At 45.0% G+C, this 15,800-nt stretch overlaps 1 protein-coding gene across 1 annotated transcript in view; it reads left to right on the forward strand.

Moving 5' to 3' along the window:
- LOC113907916 overlaps positions 1-11,536 on the forward strand; it is a 35,105-nt gene extending 23,569 nt beyond the window's left edge. The window contains exons 11-16 of the mRNA XM_027567676.2: positions 959-989; positions 2,070-2,161; positions 2,698-2,731; positions 6,659-6,768; positions 8,961-8,994; positions 11,449-11,536. Coding sequence (XP_027423477.2) covers positions 959-989; positions 2,070-2,161; positions 2,698-2,731; positions 6,659-6,768; positions 8,961-8,994; positions 11,449-11,472 — 325 coding nt within the window. The 3' untranslated portion in view covers positions 11,473-11,536. The remainder of the gene's footprint in view (positions 1-958; positions 990-2,069; positions 2,162-2,697; positions 2,732-6,658; positions 6,769-8,960; positions 8,995-11,448) is intronic.
- The last annotated feature ends 4,264 nt before the right edge of the window (positions 11,537-15,800 follow it).

Genomic DNA, 15,800 nt, shown 5'->3' on the forward strand with positions numbered 1-15,800 from the left:
AGGATTAATTATGGCATTATTGGGAATTCACTCTTATATTCTCATGGGAAGAGTCAGGAAGTGTTTAGCCCCTAACTGAAGGGCAGCAGGAGGAGCTGTGGCTGAGGAGGAAGCGGTCCTGGGGACTCTAACGCAGATCACCTCTGCTCACTCCATGTTGTTTTGCCAAGTTCTGCTGTTCACTCCTCCAAGTCATTACTTGCCCTCTCTGCATCTCCCTCTAGGACAGATCAAACCACCAGAATGGTCCTGTTGGACCAGATGCATGGGTAGCTAGGTTCTGCCTTACTGGCTTTCTGTTTGGATTTGCAAGAACATGTTGAGTCTCTAAGTGGGAAGTACAGATAATCAGGAGGGATTGGTAGAACTGGCTTTGAAGGGAGGCAGGCTGAGACTTTGTGGCTGAGCTGGGAGGAAGAGCCCCCTCTTAATCACTAGAGACCAGTCCAAGTTTTTAGCCAGATCAAATTCTTGAATTGCTTTCTTTTAAAACATTTGTACGAGAAGGCTTAGCTGGCTTGGAATTTTCAGATGATTTACATTGTGGATAGAGAAAGCGGGAGGATATTTATGCATACACTAGGCTATTCATTATGTAAACCCTCAAAATGCATCAGTGTCAAAAATGAGCATGTCATTATTGAATACACATGACATGAGGTGGACCTGAGCCCTCTCCCCTTCTGTTGGATGGAACCTCTAGGAATGGCCCTAATTCCCTCATTTCCTGACAGCCAGGTAATGCCAAGCCAGGGCATGGGAATAGAATGAGTCTGAGGCCCCCCTTCTCCTCCAGGGTTTACAGAATTGAGGGGAATCTGGGGCCAAGTTCTTCTCACCGAGAAACCTCAGGTTTAAGTAATTCTGTAGATTTGAGAAAGTAGCTTCACATTCTGAATTACTCGTCACTGATCAAAAGAAGGAAATATTCTAATGGATCCACTTTCCTGTTTCCTAGTGAGGAGGCGTGTGGAACAAAAGAGAAAAACGTGAGTCAATGTATTTTTTTGTTTGTTTAAATTGAAGACTCTCCATTCAGTTAGGATGGAATTAGATTACAAGAGAAACTGTGGTGGGCCTTTATTAGGTAGGGTTGCATAATTCCAACCATCTACCCACCCACCCATCTATCCATCCATCCACTCATCCATCCATCCATCCATCCATCCATCCATCCATCCATCCATCCACTCATCCATCCATCCATCCATCCATCCATCCATCCATCCATCCATCCACTCATCCATCCATCCATCCATCCATCCACTCATCCATCCATCCATCCATCCATCCACTCATCCATCCATCCATCCATCCATCCACTCATCCATCCATCCATCCATCCATCCACTCATCCATCCATCCATCCATCCATCCACTCATCCATCCATCCATCCATCCATCCATCCATCCATCCATCCATTTATCTATTCATCCATTCATCCATTCACCCAGCCATCTATCCATCCACCCACCAATCAACATTTATTGATTATATACTATGTGCCAGACACAGTTCTAGGCTTCAGAGATACTCTGCTGATCAGGGCAGAAAAAGTCTTTCCTCTCATGAAGCCTACATTTTAGTCAGGAAGACAGACAAAAAAACCCCAAGTAAATGCTTCCTTATGTGCTACAAAGAAAATAAGAGTGATGACAAAACAGCTGGAGGATGATTGGTGATTACTCTGGGTTCCAGTTCAAACCGCTTTGACTATAAACATTCTTCTCTCACAGTTTTCTGAATTCTTCTGCAGTGAACATTTGGGTCCAGTTTACGAGATTTTGGGGGGTACATTGCAGTGGTGGGGCAGGATTTATTGTGCTTTCTTGATAGCAACTATGTTTGTATGCTAAGTCTGCCTGAAGAAGCACACAGGAAGGAACCCATCAAGATAAAGAGAGGCTTGTGGAATTCTGGAACAGGAGACAGACACGGAGTTTACTTTATAGCTCTTTCAGTCTCCTGAGATCATATGTAAATCAGTGATGGCGTATTAAGTTCCTCTCAGCTCAGTAGGGGGGAAGCCAGTCCTTGTGACTCACTGGCATGTTGCTGCTCTGTACAGATGGTTCATTGCTGGAAGGAGGAGAGGCATGTGCTCACACACAACATGGTGAGGTTTGGACCCAGGACCCTAGTGGGTGCCAGGAGGGCAAGGTGAGTAGATTGTGAGCCATGACAGCAAGGCCTCCCCCATCCTTGCCCTCTACGTGTCTCCCCTCTTCACGTTCCCCCTTGCCTCCCTTGTCTTTCATCCTTCAAACTGTTGAAACCAGCCATCCACACCCAAGGCTGTGTCAAATTGTCAGTGTCTTCCTCAATGGCCATTTTGATGGCTTCCTATAAATGCCAGACATGATGCTTTCCTTTCTGTCCCGGGCTTGTTCTACTTCTATGACGCTTCACGCTGGCTCATTATTTCTTCTGGAAAGCACTTTTTCTTTGACTTTTGGGACACCACTCTTTCTTAGTTCCCTTCCAATTTCGGGGGGGAAACCAGACTGACAATTGAGAAAGGTGTAGCTGGGAAAAGCTTCAGGAAGCAGGTGGACTGGCTCCAGGTGCGCTTAGAGGGCTAAGGGGCTGAGTTCCTGGTGTAGGAAAGAAGGCAGGGCCATGCCTTCACCCCAGCCCCTAGTTCCTTCTCTAAAAGATGCAAGTAACTGAGATATTCTGTTGTTCTCTCTTTGTAGAGATGAGTTTCTAGGAACAGCTCACATCAGGAGGGTAAGTGAGATATCTTTGATCACATCAAAGTCAAGCTCTGTGAACCTTTATGCATAACAATGGTTTTCAACCTGTGGAATAGGGGTGTGATCTTGCTTCCCTGGGAGCATTCAGCCATCTTTAGAGACATTTTTGGTTGCCACAGCCTGGGAACAGGAGAGCAGTGCCACTAGCGAGTAGAGGCCAAGGACGTTGCTAATCATCCTACAATGCACAGGACAGCCCCCAGCAACAAAGAATTATCTGGCCCTAGATGTCAGTAGTGCCAAGATTGAGAAATGCTGATGTACGCTCTTCTTAATTTATTTCTTAATCTTCTAAGTTTTTATTTTTATTTATTTATTATTATTTTTTAAAGATTTTATTTATTTGACAGAGAGAGAGAGAGAGCACAAGCAGGGGGAGTGGCAGGCAGAGGCAGAGGGACAAGCAGGCTCCCCGCAGAGCAGGGGGAGCCCGACGTGGGACTCGAGCCCAGGACCCTGGGATCACGACCCGAGCCGAAGGCAGTCGCCCAACCAACTGAGCCACCCAGGCGCCCTAGGTTTTTGTTTTTTGTTTTTTTTTTAAGCCACCGGTTAGCATTAGCATTTTCACTACCCAAAGTCTCATTTTAAAGTGGATGAATAGCATATTTTTTTAAAGGTCTGTGAGCAACTTAAAAAAAAAGGGGGGGCTTATTCTCAATAGGCGTAAAATCACCATTAAACAGCACCATAAATTTGCATCTGATCTATCATCCATGGGTTTTTATATAGCGTGATACACATATTACTTGCTGCTGTAAGTCCTAGGAATCTGTGAGATCCAAGGGCTTACGAGGTGACTCTACTGCCCTTTCTTCTCTGGTGGGAACGTTTATCAGCACAGAGCATGAGTAGGGGAGAGGACAGCATAGTTCAGTGGTTCTCCAACTTCAGTGAGATCACCTGGAGGACTCATTACAACACAGACCAGGCCCTGCCCCCCCGATTCCCATTCAGCAGGTCTGGGGTACAGCCCGAGATTTCGTAGCTCTAACTCCTGGGTGATGCTGCTTTTCTGAGGACCACACTTTGAGAACTACCACCATAGTTTTACTGGGAGAGGTGTAGTTTTTTTCTTGGAAAATGCCCCCCAAAACGACGTTTTTATCTCAGGTCTAAGTACCAAGTTACATAAGGGGCTCTTGGATCCCCTGGGTCCAGCATGCCATGATCCCAGCAGGGGACAGAAGCTGGGTAGTTTTCTTGCTCAACCTCAGAGAGAATGAGGTGCCCTGTGTGTGTGTGTGTGTGTGTGTGTGTGTGTGTGTGTGTGTGTGTGTGTGTGTGCACATGTGTCTGTATGTGCAGTACACAACCTTTGCTTACCCCAGAATAGTAAATGTGCCATTTGAAGCAAGTGTACATCTTTTGTGGTCTGTTTTTACTCCATTTTGGATCAATTTCAATGTTCCAGGTCAGTAGACAGATACAAAACAACTCTGATCCAAGATCCCAATCAGGAACTCATTTAAATTGAAGCACACTCATGAAAATAATTCTTGAGGCTCTTATTTAATTAACAAAAATCTTCCTGCCCTCAAAGTAGTATTATGTGCATTTTAGATCATTATAAAATACAGATAAACAAAAATTTTAAAACTACCACCACCCCAAAATTGCCGTTAATGCCAAAGCTCTGTCTTTCCATGTGTGTATGTCTTGTACCCTGCATTTTATGGTTAGTGATCTTCACCTTCCCATGGCAATACCTTTCTGTGTTCTCTAGTATTTGGGCTCTATTCAGATTTCCACAGTTGGGTCCCAGTTCCCTTTCCAGAATCCAGGTCCACATTTTGTATCTGGAGTTAGGTCCTCTAAAGCTCCCGATTCTCACCACACTGATGCGCTGATGAGAACAGGCCAGTTAAACAAAAGATGTCCCCAGTTCTGGATGGTGCTTCTTCAGGGTGTCCCTTGGCTTATTCCTTTATCCCTGCTGCCCTATACCGGGAATTAAATTTGAGGATTTAACATCATCAGTCTTCATGTTAAGGATTTCTGTTAGTACACCTCATAGGTGAGGTTTGGTGTTCTTACCGTGTCCAACATAAGACACATGATATCTGGTCGACCTGCCTAACTATGTGCTGACATTTACCACTTCATGATGGTGATGACTGACTGATGCCTCCATGGTGCATTCCATTTCATCCCTTGCTACGGGGAAGTCATCTGTGAATTTTTATTTTCGTAGTATGAATTTCTAATTCCTCATGAAGTCTTTAAAGCTTTTTAAAATTTTCATTTATAAACAGCTTTACTGAAGCATAGTTATTATACAATAAACACATATTTAAAATGTACCATTTGATATGCTTTGACATCTATCTCCACGAAACTATCACCACCATCATGATAATAAATGTATTATCAATCCCCACAATATCCTCAAATCCCTTTGTAATTCCTCCCTCCCTTGCTCCCTGTACCCCAGCTGCTCCCCTCTGTCCCCAAGCAATCACCCGTCTGCTTGCTGTCACTAGGTCACTGCAGATCAACTTGCATTTTCTAAAATTCTGTATTAAAAAAAGATCATGCAGTATGCACTTCTAGCTTCCTTCATTCAGCATAATTTTTTGAGATTTATCCATGTCGATGCATGAATCCATAGTTGACTTGTTTTTATGCCTGGGTAGTATTCCTTTGCATGGGTATGCCATAGTTTGTTTATCCATTCATCCAGTTGGTGGACCTTTGGGTTGTTTCTGCTTTTTTGGTTGTTACTAAAACTGCTCTAAATATTTGTGTACAAGTCTTTGGGTGGACATACGCTCTCCTTTCTCTTGGAGTTGTACATAGGAATGGAATGGCCGGGTCAAATGGGAGGTGCATGTTTCAACTTTTTAAGAAATGCTGGCACTGTTTCCAAGGTGGTTGGAGCATTTTCCACTTCTACCAGCTGGGAATGAGAGTTCCAGTTGCTCCATATCTTCACCAATCTTAGTATGGGTCAGCCTTTTTAACTGTAAGTATTCTTTTAGGTGTGTGGTGGTGTCTCACTTTGGTTTTGATTTCCTTGTTGCCTTAGGATGTTAAAAGTCTCCTCGTGTGCTTATTTAGCTACCTTCTATCTCTTTGGGTAAAGCGTCTGTTCAAACGTTTCACCCATTTTGAATTGAGTTGTTTGTAATTTTTGAGTTTTGAGGGATATTTATGTGTTTTGGATACAAGTTCTCCCTCAGGTAGGTGATTTACAAATATTTTCTGCTGGTTTGTGTCTTGTCTCTTCATTCTTTTTTTTTTTTTTTTTAAGATTTATTTATTTATTTGACAGAGAGAGAATCAGCGAGAGAGGGAACACAAGCGGGGGGGGGTGGGGTGGGAGAGGGAGAAGCAGGCTTCCCGCTGAGCAGGGTGCCCTAAGACATGGGGCTCAATCCCAGGACCCTGAGATCATGACCTGAGCCAAAGGCAGACGCTTAACGACTGAGCCACCCAGGCGCCCCTTGTCTTTTCATCCTGTTAACAGTGAGACCAGGGGCTGGAAGAGGCCTTGAGGTCGGTCTACTCTGAGGCTCTTGTTTTGTAGATGAGGAAACTAGGACCAGAAGTTCAAGTGACTTGCCCAGGGCTGCTCAGTGAATGGGTGACCGAGCTCAGATCAGGTCCTTTGTCTTATAGCAGGCTTGCCTCTTTGAGCTTCATCCATGAAATAATTTAACTTAGGTTATTGAGAAGTAAAATATCCAGTCAAACTAGCTATATGTCATTATGAAGACCCAAAGATGCATTATTAAATTCTGCCAACCTTCCCCAAACTTAAAAAAAAAAAAAAAACTTTACTGATTGGATTCAAGCTGGTATTCTAAGTAGACAGATCCACTGGCTCATCTCTCTTTAGAATGCTTGTATGCCCAGAACCATTCACTCAGTCTAAATGATATCTTGTGATTATTCTCAGACAGCCAAAAAGAAGAGAGGAAACAAAATTCCTGTTCTGACCCACAACTTGGTCAGATTCTGCTCAAGGACGCTTGTGGGAGCCAAGAGGGCAGCAGATATTTCTGACCAGTGAGTAGATTTGGGTGGGTGGGCGGGAGGAACTTGTCAAACAGATCCTGGGACCTAAGATATCACAGCTCTACAGGACCATAAAATTAGAAGGGAATTTGGAATGCACCTTGTCCACTCCAGCCCATTCACAGCTGTGAAAAGGGCATGACTCTATTTGCCTTGGCCACAGTCGCCCACTGACAGATGAAATATGATTCAGCTGAGAGATGACCATGACAGGTGTATATGGAGACTAGGAGAATAGGATTGAGGGTCAACCATTCTGAGAGTGAATGGAGAAAAGAAGAAAGAAAATATTGAAAGCTTTCAAAAGGAGAATTTATTATCTTGGTCATGGTCTCAACTGTGGCATCCAGTAAGGACAGAAATGCTATGGGGCTCAAGCCATTGTGCTGTCCATTTCTGGCTTACTTTATCCATAGCTCGATGGAGGCACAGACCAATTTTGCAGACATTTTTTCCTTCAACGGTTATGAGCTGACACAATCTCAAGGGTGAAATGTAACGTGGATCCATGTATCCAACTTAGTTTTAGGTTTAAAAAGTCAGTTCTGTAAGCACAGCTTTGTATAGGCAGAAGCATCCTTGCATCTTCTGGCCTAGTCAAACTGCATTTGGACCATGCTTTGAGCTCCTGGGGCCTTGTGTTAAGAGGAACATTAGCAAATTGTTACCATATTCCAAAGGTGGGTGGTGAGGGGACTGGAAACCATGTCGTATGGGGAAGGGTTGGAGAAGTTGGGGATTTTAAACAAAGCCTGGTGAGGAGAATCATGAGCTGGGATGGTGGTCTGCCGTTATTGAAACGGTACCATATGGAAGAGGGATTCAATTTCTTCTGAATTGCCCTTGATGATTAGACTTGAATCAAGGCGAGGAAACAGACATGAAGACAGACCCTGGCTTCCTGAAAGGACACCCCTTCTTTTAGTTTTCACTGACTTGGATGGGCTGCCTCGCCGAGGAGTGGCCTGGGAGGTCATCCTGGCTTCCCTGCATTTGTAAGAAGCTAGGGTTTGCAGACCTAAAGGAGCTCTTACCTGTGCCAAGATTCAACCCCTCTACCTTCTTCCTTCTCTTTTCCCTCTTTCTCTTTTCCTTGTGTGTTACCCATACAGGTGCACAGAGTGTGCACAAGACTATGTAAGGCACAGATCTTACTTTCTCTTTGTAGGCACTCTTTGGGAAAAATATTGTTCCATATTGTCACTAATAGACTACTAAGTACATATTATCACGAATAGACTACGAATATACCCCTTTACTAAAGGGGTGAAGTGAAAGAGAACTCTTCTTTGGCTTACAGATGTTTTCTCACTCTGTCAGTCGGGGTTCTCCAGAGAAACAGAACCAATAAGATAGGTGTATATATATACGAAGAGATTTATTTCAAGGAAGTGGCTCACGTGAGTGGGGAGGGTGACACACTGGAGACTCAGGAAGGAGCTGCAGGTCAAGTCCAGAGGCTGGAGGCTGGTTCTGGAGCGGGCAGCCTTTTGTTCTATTTGGGCCTTCAACTGATTAGATGAGGCCCACCCACATTATGGAGGGCGATCTACTCTACTCAGAGTCCATTTAAATGTAAATATCATCCAGAAACACCGCCCTTCACTCTTTTCATGTGTTAATCATCAATGTTAATCCCTGCATCAGTCCCCAAGAAGCAAGAACTTCCATTTCCCTAAGTGAAGTATCTAAAATAGTCGAATTCGTAGAATCAAAGAGTGGATGGTAGTTGTCAGAAGCTGGGGGAGGGGGAAATGGGGATGTATTAATCAACAGGCATAAAGTGTCATTTAAGCAAGAGGAGTCAGCCCTAGAGATGTGCTGTACAACATTGTCCCTATCTCCCAACAATTCTGTATCGTACCCTAAGCATTTGTTAAGAAGGTAGATCTCTGAACAACTTGTGAACTGTTCTTACCACAATTAAAAAAAAAAAAAATTAGCTGAGGAGGTGGAGGTTTGGGAGGCCAGGTGACTTGCCTGAGATTGTACAATGCTGAAGAGGCCAAGACAGGGTCCAGGTCTTACTGTTTCCGCAGCAGATGGTCTCAACCACCAGGCCATCCAGCCCCCCCGTGCAGGTGAACAGAACCTCAGGCTTACAGCAGAGCTTTGCCCTCTGCTTGGCCTCATGTCATTTCAGACCAGGGGCGTTCTCACCATCTTCCCTGTTCTTTGTCTAGGGAGCAGGCAGCTGGAGTCAGGTATCAGAAAAGGGTGAGTGACATTCTAAATATATGACTTGCTACCCTTCCCACTGCTATTCTCTGTCCAGGGAAAAGAGGGAGACATTTTTGAGCAAGGGCATCTGCAAGGGGACTGTAACTTTGTCCAAGATGGCCTTGGGATCATGAGCAGTCATAGAGGAAAACCCTAACTAGCATGCTTCTCCATACATGACTGAGCAATAGTTTCTTCATTAAAAGAAATACTTTATTTCATTGGTTCTGGGCATGCCTGTTTTCACACTTCACCATCTCTGAAATTGGGATGTGTCCCACACTGATAGCATCTTAGCATTATGTCATAGCCCGCTTGGCAGCTGTATATTTTTTTCCTTAAGAATATATTTTTAAAAAACCATAGTACTAACGAAATATCGTTGCTATGTCATGTGACAATCGGGTCAGATCAACTGTTGCTTACAATAGTTATTCGTCAGCTGGAACTTTGGGTTCACTCTTTAAAATTTAAGAATTATCATGCAGTAAAGTGAACTTTTACAGGGTACATGTGTGGTCTATGCATTTTAACCACGCACAGGTTCACGCAATCACCACCACATTTAGGATGCAGAACAATCCAAATCATGCCCCCAAAATCTCTCTTGTGTTATCTCTTCCTTTCTTCCCAAATGCCCCCCAACCCCTGGCAATCACTGATTTCTTCTCTCTAGTTGTATCTCTTTGAGACAGTCTTATGAAGGGACTCATACAATATGCAAGCTTTTGAGACTAGCTTTTTTTTCACTTTAAAATGCCTTTGTGATTCATTTAAGCTCCTGCCTACTGCATGTGTCAATAGTTGGTTCTTTTTTTTTCTGAATAGTGTTTCATTGTATGGATGAGCTACAATTCGTTAGGTCATTCACCTGTTGAAGAAAGTTGGATTGCTTCCATAGTTAAGCGGTTATAAATGGAGCATCTATAAACATTCATGTACATGTGCCTGTATGAACATGTTTGTTTCTGGAGGGCAAATCCCTGGGTGCAGGATCACTGGGTCTCATGGTATGTGCATGGTTTAGCTTTAAAGAGATTGACAAACTCTTTCCCAAAGTGGCTGCACCATTTTGTACTCCCATCAGCAATGTATGAGAATTCTGGTTGCTCTGCGTCCTTGTCAGCGCTTAAGGCTGTATATTTAATTTTAACCATTCTAACAGGTAAAAGAGTGGTGTTTCTCTGTGATTTTAATTTGCATGACTAGGATGACGGATGACGATGAATAACTTTTCATGGGCTTATTTGTTATCCATATATATTCTTTGATTCAGTATCTCTTCAAGTCTTTTGTCCACTTTTGGGATTGGTTGTTTTCCTATTGTTGAGTTTGAGCGTTCTTTATACATGCTGGATACAAATCCTTTGTGGGATACATAGTTTGCAAATATTTTAATGCAAACTGTAGCTTGTCTTTTCATTCTCTTAAAAGTGTCGTTCACAGGGCAAATGTTTTCATTTTGATGAAGTCCAACTTATTTTTTAAAAAATTAGAGTTTTTGCTCTTGGTCATGTCAAAAACCTTTTTTGCCTAACCCCAGGTCCCCCAGATTTTCTGTTGTCATGAAACAAAAAGTTTTATAATTTTACAGTTTGATCTATGATTCATTTTGGGTTAATCTTGTATCAGGTATGAGAATCTCGATTGAAGTTCCTGTTTTTTTATTATTGTTTTTTTGCATACAGAGTTTGAATATTCAAGCAGCATTTTTGAAAAGACTATCCTTTCTCCTTCGAGTTGTTTTTGCACCTCTGTCTTAATGGGCCATATTAAGTGGGTGTGTTTCTGGAATCTTTGCTCTGTTTTTAACTTTTCAACAATACACGCTGTCTCGATTACAGCAAGTGGCTCACTTTGGGTTTAAATTAATGTCATTCTATGAATGGGATTGTCACAGCCCATGTAATGTGACACGTTGACCTAGGCTGGATCTACACAGTGGTAAGAATCAGAAGACTAAGGAAGCTTCAAAGAGGCGAGAATGGGTGACTCGGAGACATGGAATCCGGAGAAGGGAAGGGCTGGGGTATCAGGCTGTAGTTCTCCATTATACTCTGAGTCAGCTACACTCTGACTTTTTAATACTCTGTATCTGTTTTACTTTCAAGTGTTCGATACCAATTTTTGTTATTTAAAAAGGAATGGAGACAAACGGGCAATATTAATGGGCATTTTGGAGGTACTGGTAATGTTCTGCTTTTTGTTCTGGGTGCTGTTGAGCAGGTGTTTTCCTCGTGCGCAAACCCACTGACTTGTTTGCTTAAGCTCTGTGCGCTTTTCTCCACGTGTATCACATACTTTAATCAAAGAGTTTACAAAAAATGTAGCTACCTCAGGGACTGGGATTGTGAGTTGAGAGATGTAGAATTTTACTTTCCACATTATAACTGTCTGTTATTTTTTTCTCTCCGTGTTTTGATGTATTACTTTATAAAACGATATTTATAGGGATTTTCAGCATGTCAACTATAAGGAGAGAAGAAAGTGGACCTTTACATATGCACATAGTGAAGATGCCCAAGATAAACCTCTAAGAGAAAAAAAACAAGCCGTGGAACAGTGTGGTACAGTATGACGCTTAAAAAAAAAAAAAAAGAGTGGCGAGTCATCTACCCACTAACTTGGCTTTTTTTCTTCCTTAATTATGTATTTCCTTAATTGTATATGTAAGGGCCAGAATTCTGAGAGGTGGTGGGGATTCCATTTTCAATATTATACTTTTCTGCGCGGGACTTTTCCAGAGTGAACATGTATCCATTTGATAATTATTAAAAGCAAAAAGAAATGGGAAAGTTAGTTATAAAATAATAAAATTAATGGATACACTGATGTAAGGCATTTTGGTCAATCTTAGGCTGTCACGTTCGTTGGGATCTCTTGAGACCAAAGCCTGAGCCTTGTTTTATCTTTGCAATTATCCGTAGCATTTGGCACGTGGTAGGTTCTCACTGGATGCTATTTAAAATAAAACACATAAATAATAAAAGTACTTCTTTGGACTTGTTCAAGTTAGTGTCATTGTTTTGTTCTGGCTCATTACTTTCAACTTTTCTTTAGGTCGGTCTTTTTCACTAATTCACTGTGATCGATTCTCCAGAACAAGACTTAACAACACCCCAGAACCAGGGAGCGGAAATCAGTCAGGTGTCAGAGGCTGTCTGTCCCCATCACTGGGTACCCTTGCCTACAATGCCCTTTCTCATCCTTATTTACGTGACCCCTGTATTTGATGTGTATGGCCCACGGGTAGCCCCCCACTTGCAGGATGCTATAAAACAACTCTCTGATGTTGACGATGTGGGGATGAACACCTGTCATGAGTACCCCTTTACCTTCAGATAGTCAAGCTCTTTATGTGTCCCCCTAAAAAGATGCTGTGAAATAAGCACTAGATTTGTCCCCATTTTATCAATGACATTAATGTTGCAAAAGCCATGTAACATGTCCCACGTCACCCAACCCGTAAGCCGTGGAGGTGGCCCCCTTTGTTTATATCGCTTTGCACATCTGTCATCTTCTCCTGCCCTAGAATGGACACGTGGCCCCGGCCTGGGTAATCCGACACGTGGTAGTGATTTCAAGATGGTCACATGGCCCTAGTGGGTGTCAGTACCTTAGTTTGAACTACTGGGAAAGAGGAATCTCTCTCTATTTAGGTTTTAAGCAGGTCGGGCATGAGCCTGGAAATGTTGGTGTTCATCTTGTCCTGATGAAGCGGGGAATCTGTTGAGAGTGAAACCTACCCAGGAGACTATGCTGCTGAGAGATGGAAAAAAATAAATAAAATAAAAACGCAGAAACAAACAAACAAAAAGACTGAATCCTGGTGGCGGGGCACCATTTGGTTGCCTAGATCTAGCCATGCCTGAAATAGGATTTCCAGTGACTTAGGTGGGTAGATGTTTGAGTTGAGTTTATGCCACATGTAGCCCCCAAAGTCATTACTGAATTCTCAAGGATTCAAATGGGAGATGGGGTGCTAACAAGTAGGAGAGGCCCAGGACAACCAGGGTGACCCACTCTGATTCCTATGTCTCCACCACCCCTTGAGGGATCCCAAGTCCAAGAAGACCATCTATTTTCAGGAAGGGTGATGGAGGGGGGCTGGCAGCTGGCGGGGTCCTTCCTGGCTCAGGAGACCACATCTGCCTGGTTGCTGCTGGGCGGCTGACCTGGGGTCCCTCCTCCTGCCCCGGGCCCAGCCCACCATGCTGATTGGATGCTCCTCCTCCAGGGCACCAGCCTCTGTGTTTCTGACCCTCCATCCTCAGCCCTGCCCTCACAACCAACTCCTCTGCTGATGACACCGAGCACGTTTGCTTGGAATGTTCTGGAGATGGACAGTTGAACCCTAGAGGGCTTTATTTTGGTGTCTGCAATCCCCACTAGCAACTTTGGAACAAGTAGGGCCCTCTGGTTAGGCATTACTTGATTCTCTGATGACACAGAGAGCTGGTAGTTCTTTGGGCTCAGTAGTAAGCACGCGGGGAGGGTGCTCGTGTCTCCTTGAGAGATCGGCCCCATTTCCTCTGGTTCTTGCTTTCCCCGAGGGAGCCTCACAGATTTCTTCTGGGCGTTGGCTATCAGTCAAGATCCAGGCTGGAAACAGATGTGCACTCAAGTGGGCTGTATTCATTTCCTAGAGCTGCTGTAATAAATTGCCACAAACTGGGGGGCTTAAAACAACAGGAATGTATTGTGAGATAATACAGGAGGCCAGAAGTCTGCAGTCAAGGGGGTGGCAGGGTGGTGCTCCCTCTGAAACCCGTAGGCGAGAGCTCTTCCCTCCTGGTCTCATCCTAGCTCCTGGCGGTTGCCGGCAATCCTTGGCATTCCTTGGCTCGTAGCTCTAGTGGTCCAGTCTCTGTTTTGGTCATCACGTGGCATTCTCCCTGTGTGTCTGTCTTCACACCGCTCTCATAAGGACGACTTATGTCACCCTGAATCAGGGGTCCGACCTACCCCAGTGTGACCTCATGTTAACCAGTTACGTCTGCAATGACCCTATTTTCAAGTAAGGTCACATTTCAAAGGGACTAGGGCTAGGGGGGAGCTAGGGACCCTGCAGCGTCACTCTGTGGCCTGGGATGGTCACCGGCCTCTGTGACTCTGTGACTCAGTCCAGTCCCCTAACCATCCCCAAGCTGTCCCGGTTCTGCCCTGAGATCCCACAGAGCACAGTCACCCTGAATTTCCTCATCTGTGAAGTGGATTTGTCAGCCCTGCCAGCGACTCAAGGTTCCTGAAGTCCGAACAGGGTCCCAGAGGGGAATGCTTCATTGGGGACTGGGAGCTGCCCAGAATTTTGCAGCATTACACCTGTGCTGTGCAGGCCGTCGGTGGAGAGAAGGTGGCTGTGAGATCGGCTCGGAGCCACAGGGACATCTGGTGGCCACTCCGCATATTGCGTGACACTTCCCCCAACCCCCAACTTACTCAATTTTCCCCCTCTCTGTTTCAGCGAAGGGTAGTGGGTTTTCCTTTGCTAGGCAGTGAGATGCCCCATCGCCAGAGGGCAGCAGACCCTGAGTGGACACAGGCACATCTGAAAGGCAATAGGGGCCAGCCAGCCGGAGGGAGACCAAAGTACAGGGACAGGAAATTCAACTTCAGGGCATTTGGGGTGCTGGCCAGTCAGTCCCGCTGAGGCCGCGTGCTCTTGCAGGGCCTTGACCTCCTCGTCTGCAGGGCAGCCAGTGGGCAGGGGGACACCGGAGCAGACACGGGATCACGGACACAGGAGGTCCTTCTTCCTGCCTTGTTCTGCATATGGCTTCTCTGGAGGAGTCCCAGGGTCAGAGGTCTAACACCCCCCTTTGGAGTCCTCATGGCTCCCTGCCTTCTTGCCCCGAAGCTGCCTCTCTGTCTCTGCCCACCAATCAGGTTTCCGGTTTCCTGCAGCTGTTTCTCTCGCTGGTTCTGGCCCAAGCACCACTATAGTGCCTGATCCCCCAGCAGCAGGAATAAAAACCCCCAAAGACAGAAGGCTGACTCCCAGCCTGTCCTACCAGCTGCTCAGCTGACCGTCCTAAAGTCTGGCACCGCATGCTGACCATCAGCCTTATCCTGGGGGGGGTGGGCTCGGATCCACAGTGATCACATGACCCTGGGCATTTCGCTTCCTAGATTCGGGTCTATACACGTGTCTATGTGTACGGTACATATGTCAACTTTGTAAACGGCTTGGGTCCGGGGGGGGGGGAGGGCACTTGAACCCTCTTTCATTTATAAATATTGGAAAAGTTTGAGTCAGCAGTTACAATATTAGTGCAAAAAAACATACCCTATGCTTTTCCAAAATCCCAAGAATCATGAACTGTTTCGTGTAAGAAAAACCACCCCTCAGAGAGATGCCCACCAACAACCAGAATGCTGGTTTTAAGTGAGTTTTGCTTTGAGAATGCATCAAAAGGCTGGAGTGAGGTAGCTAACCCTCAGGGCACCTTAGCATCAACTGAGAAATGTTTTAAAAACAGCTGTGCCTGGGCCCTCCTCGGACCCACTAATTCCAGGGAAGAAGCGGAGTCCGCCGTGTGCAGCCAACCTGGGAGCCTCTAGCCACGTGTAGCTGTTTCAACTCACATTCCTGCAAATGAGATAAAATTCAGAATTCAGCCTCACTGGCACACAGGCCACATTTCCGGTGGTCAACAACCACCTGTGGCTCGTGGCCACCACCTTGGACAATGCAGATGATAAGAGTATCTCCATCGTTCCAGAAAGTTCTGTCTGGCAGGGCTGCCCTGGAGGGTTGCCAAGTCCTGCTTCTGACGTTGGAGGCTGACACGGGCACGTCAGTC

The sequence above is a fragment of the Zalophus californianus genome, chromosome 16, assembly GCF_009762305.2.
Source record: "Zalophus californianus isolate mZalCal1 chromosome 16, mZalCal1.pri.v2, whole genome shotgun sequence".
In the NCBI taxonomy this organism is placed as follows: domain Eukaryota; kingdom Metazoa; phylum Chordata; class Mammalia; order Carnivora; family Otariidae; genus Zalophus; species Zalophus californianus.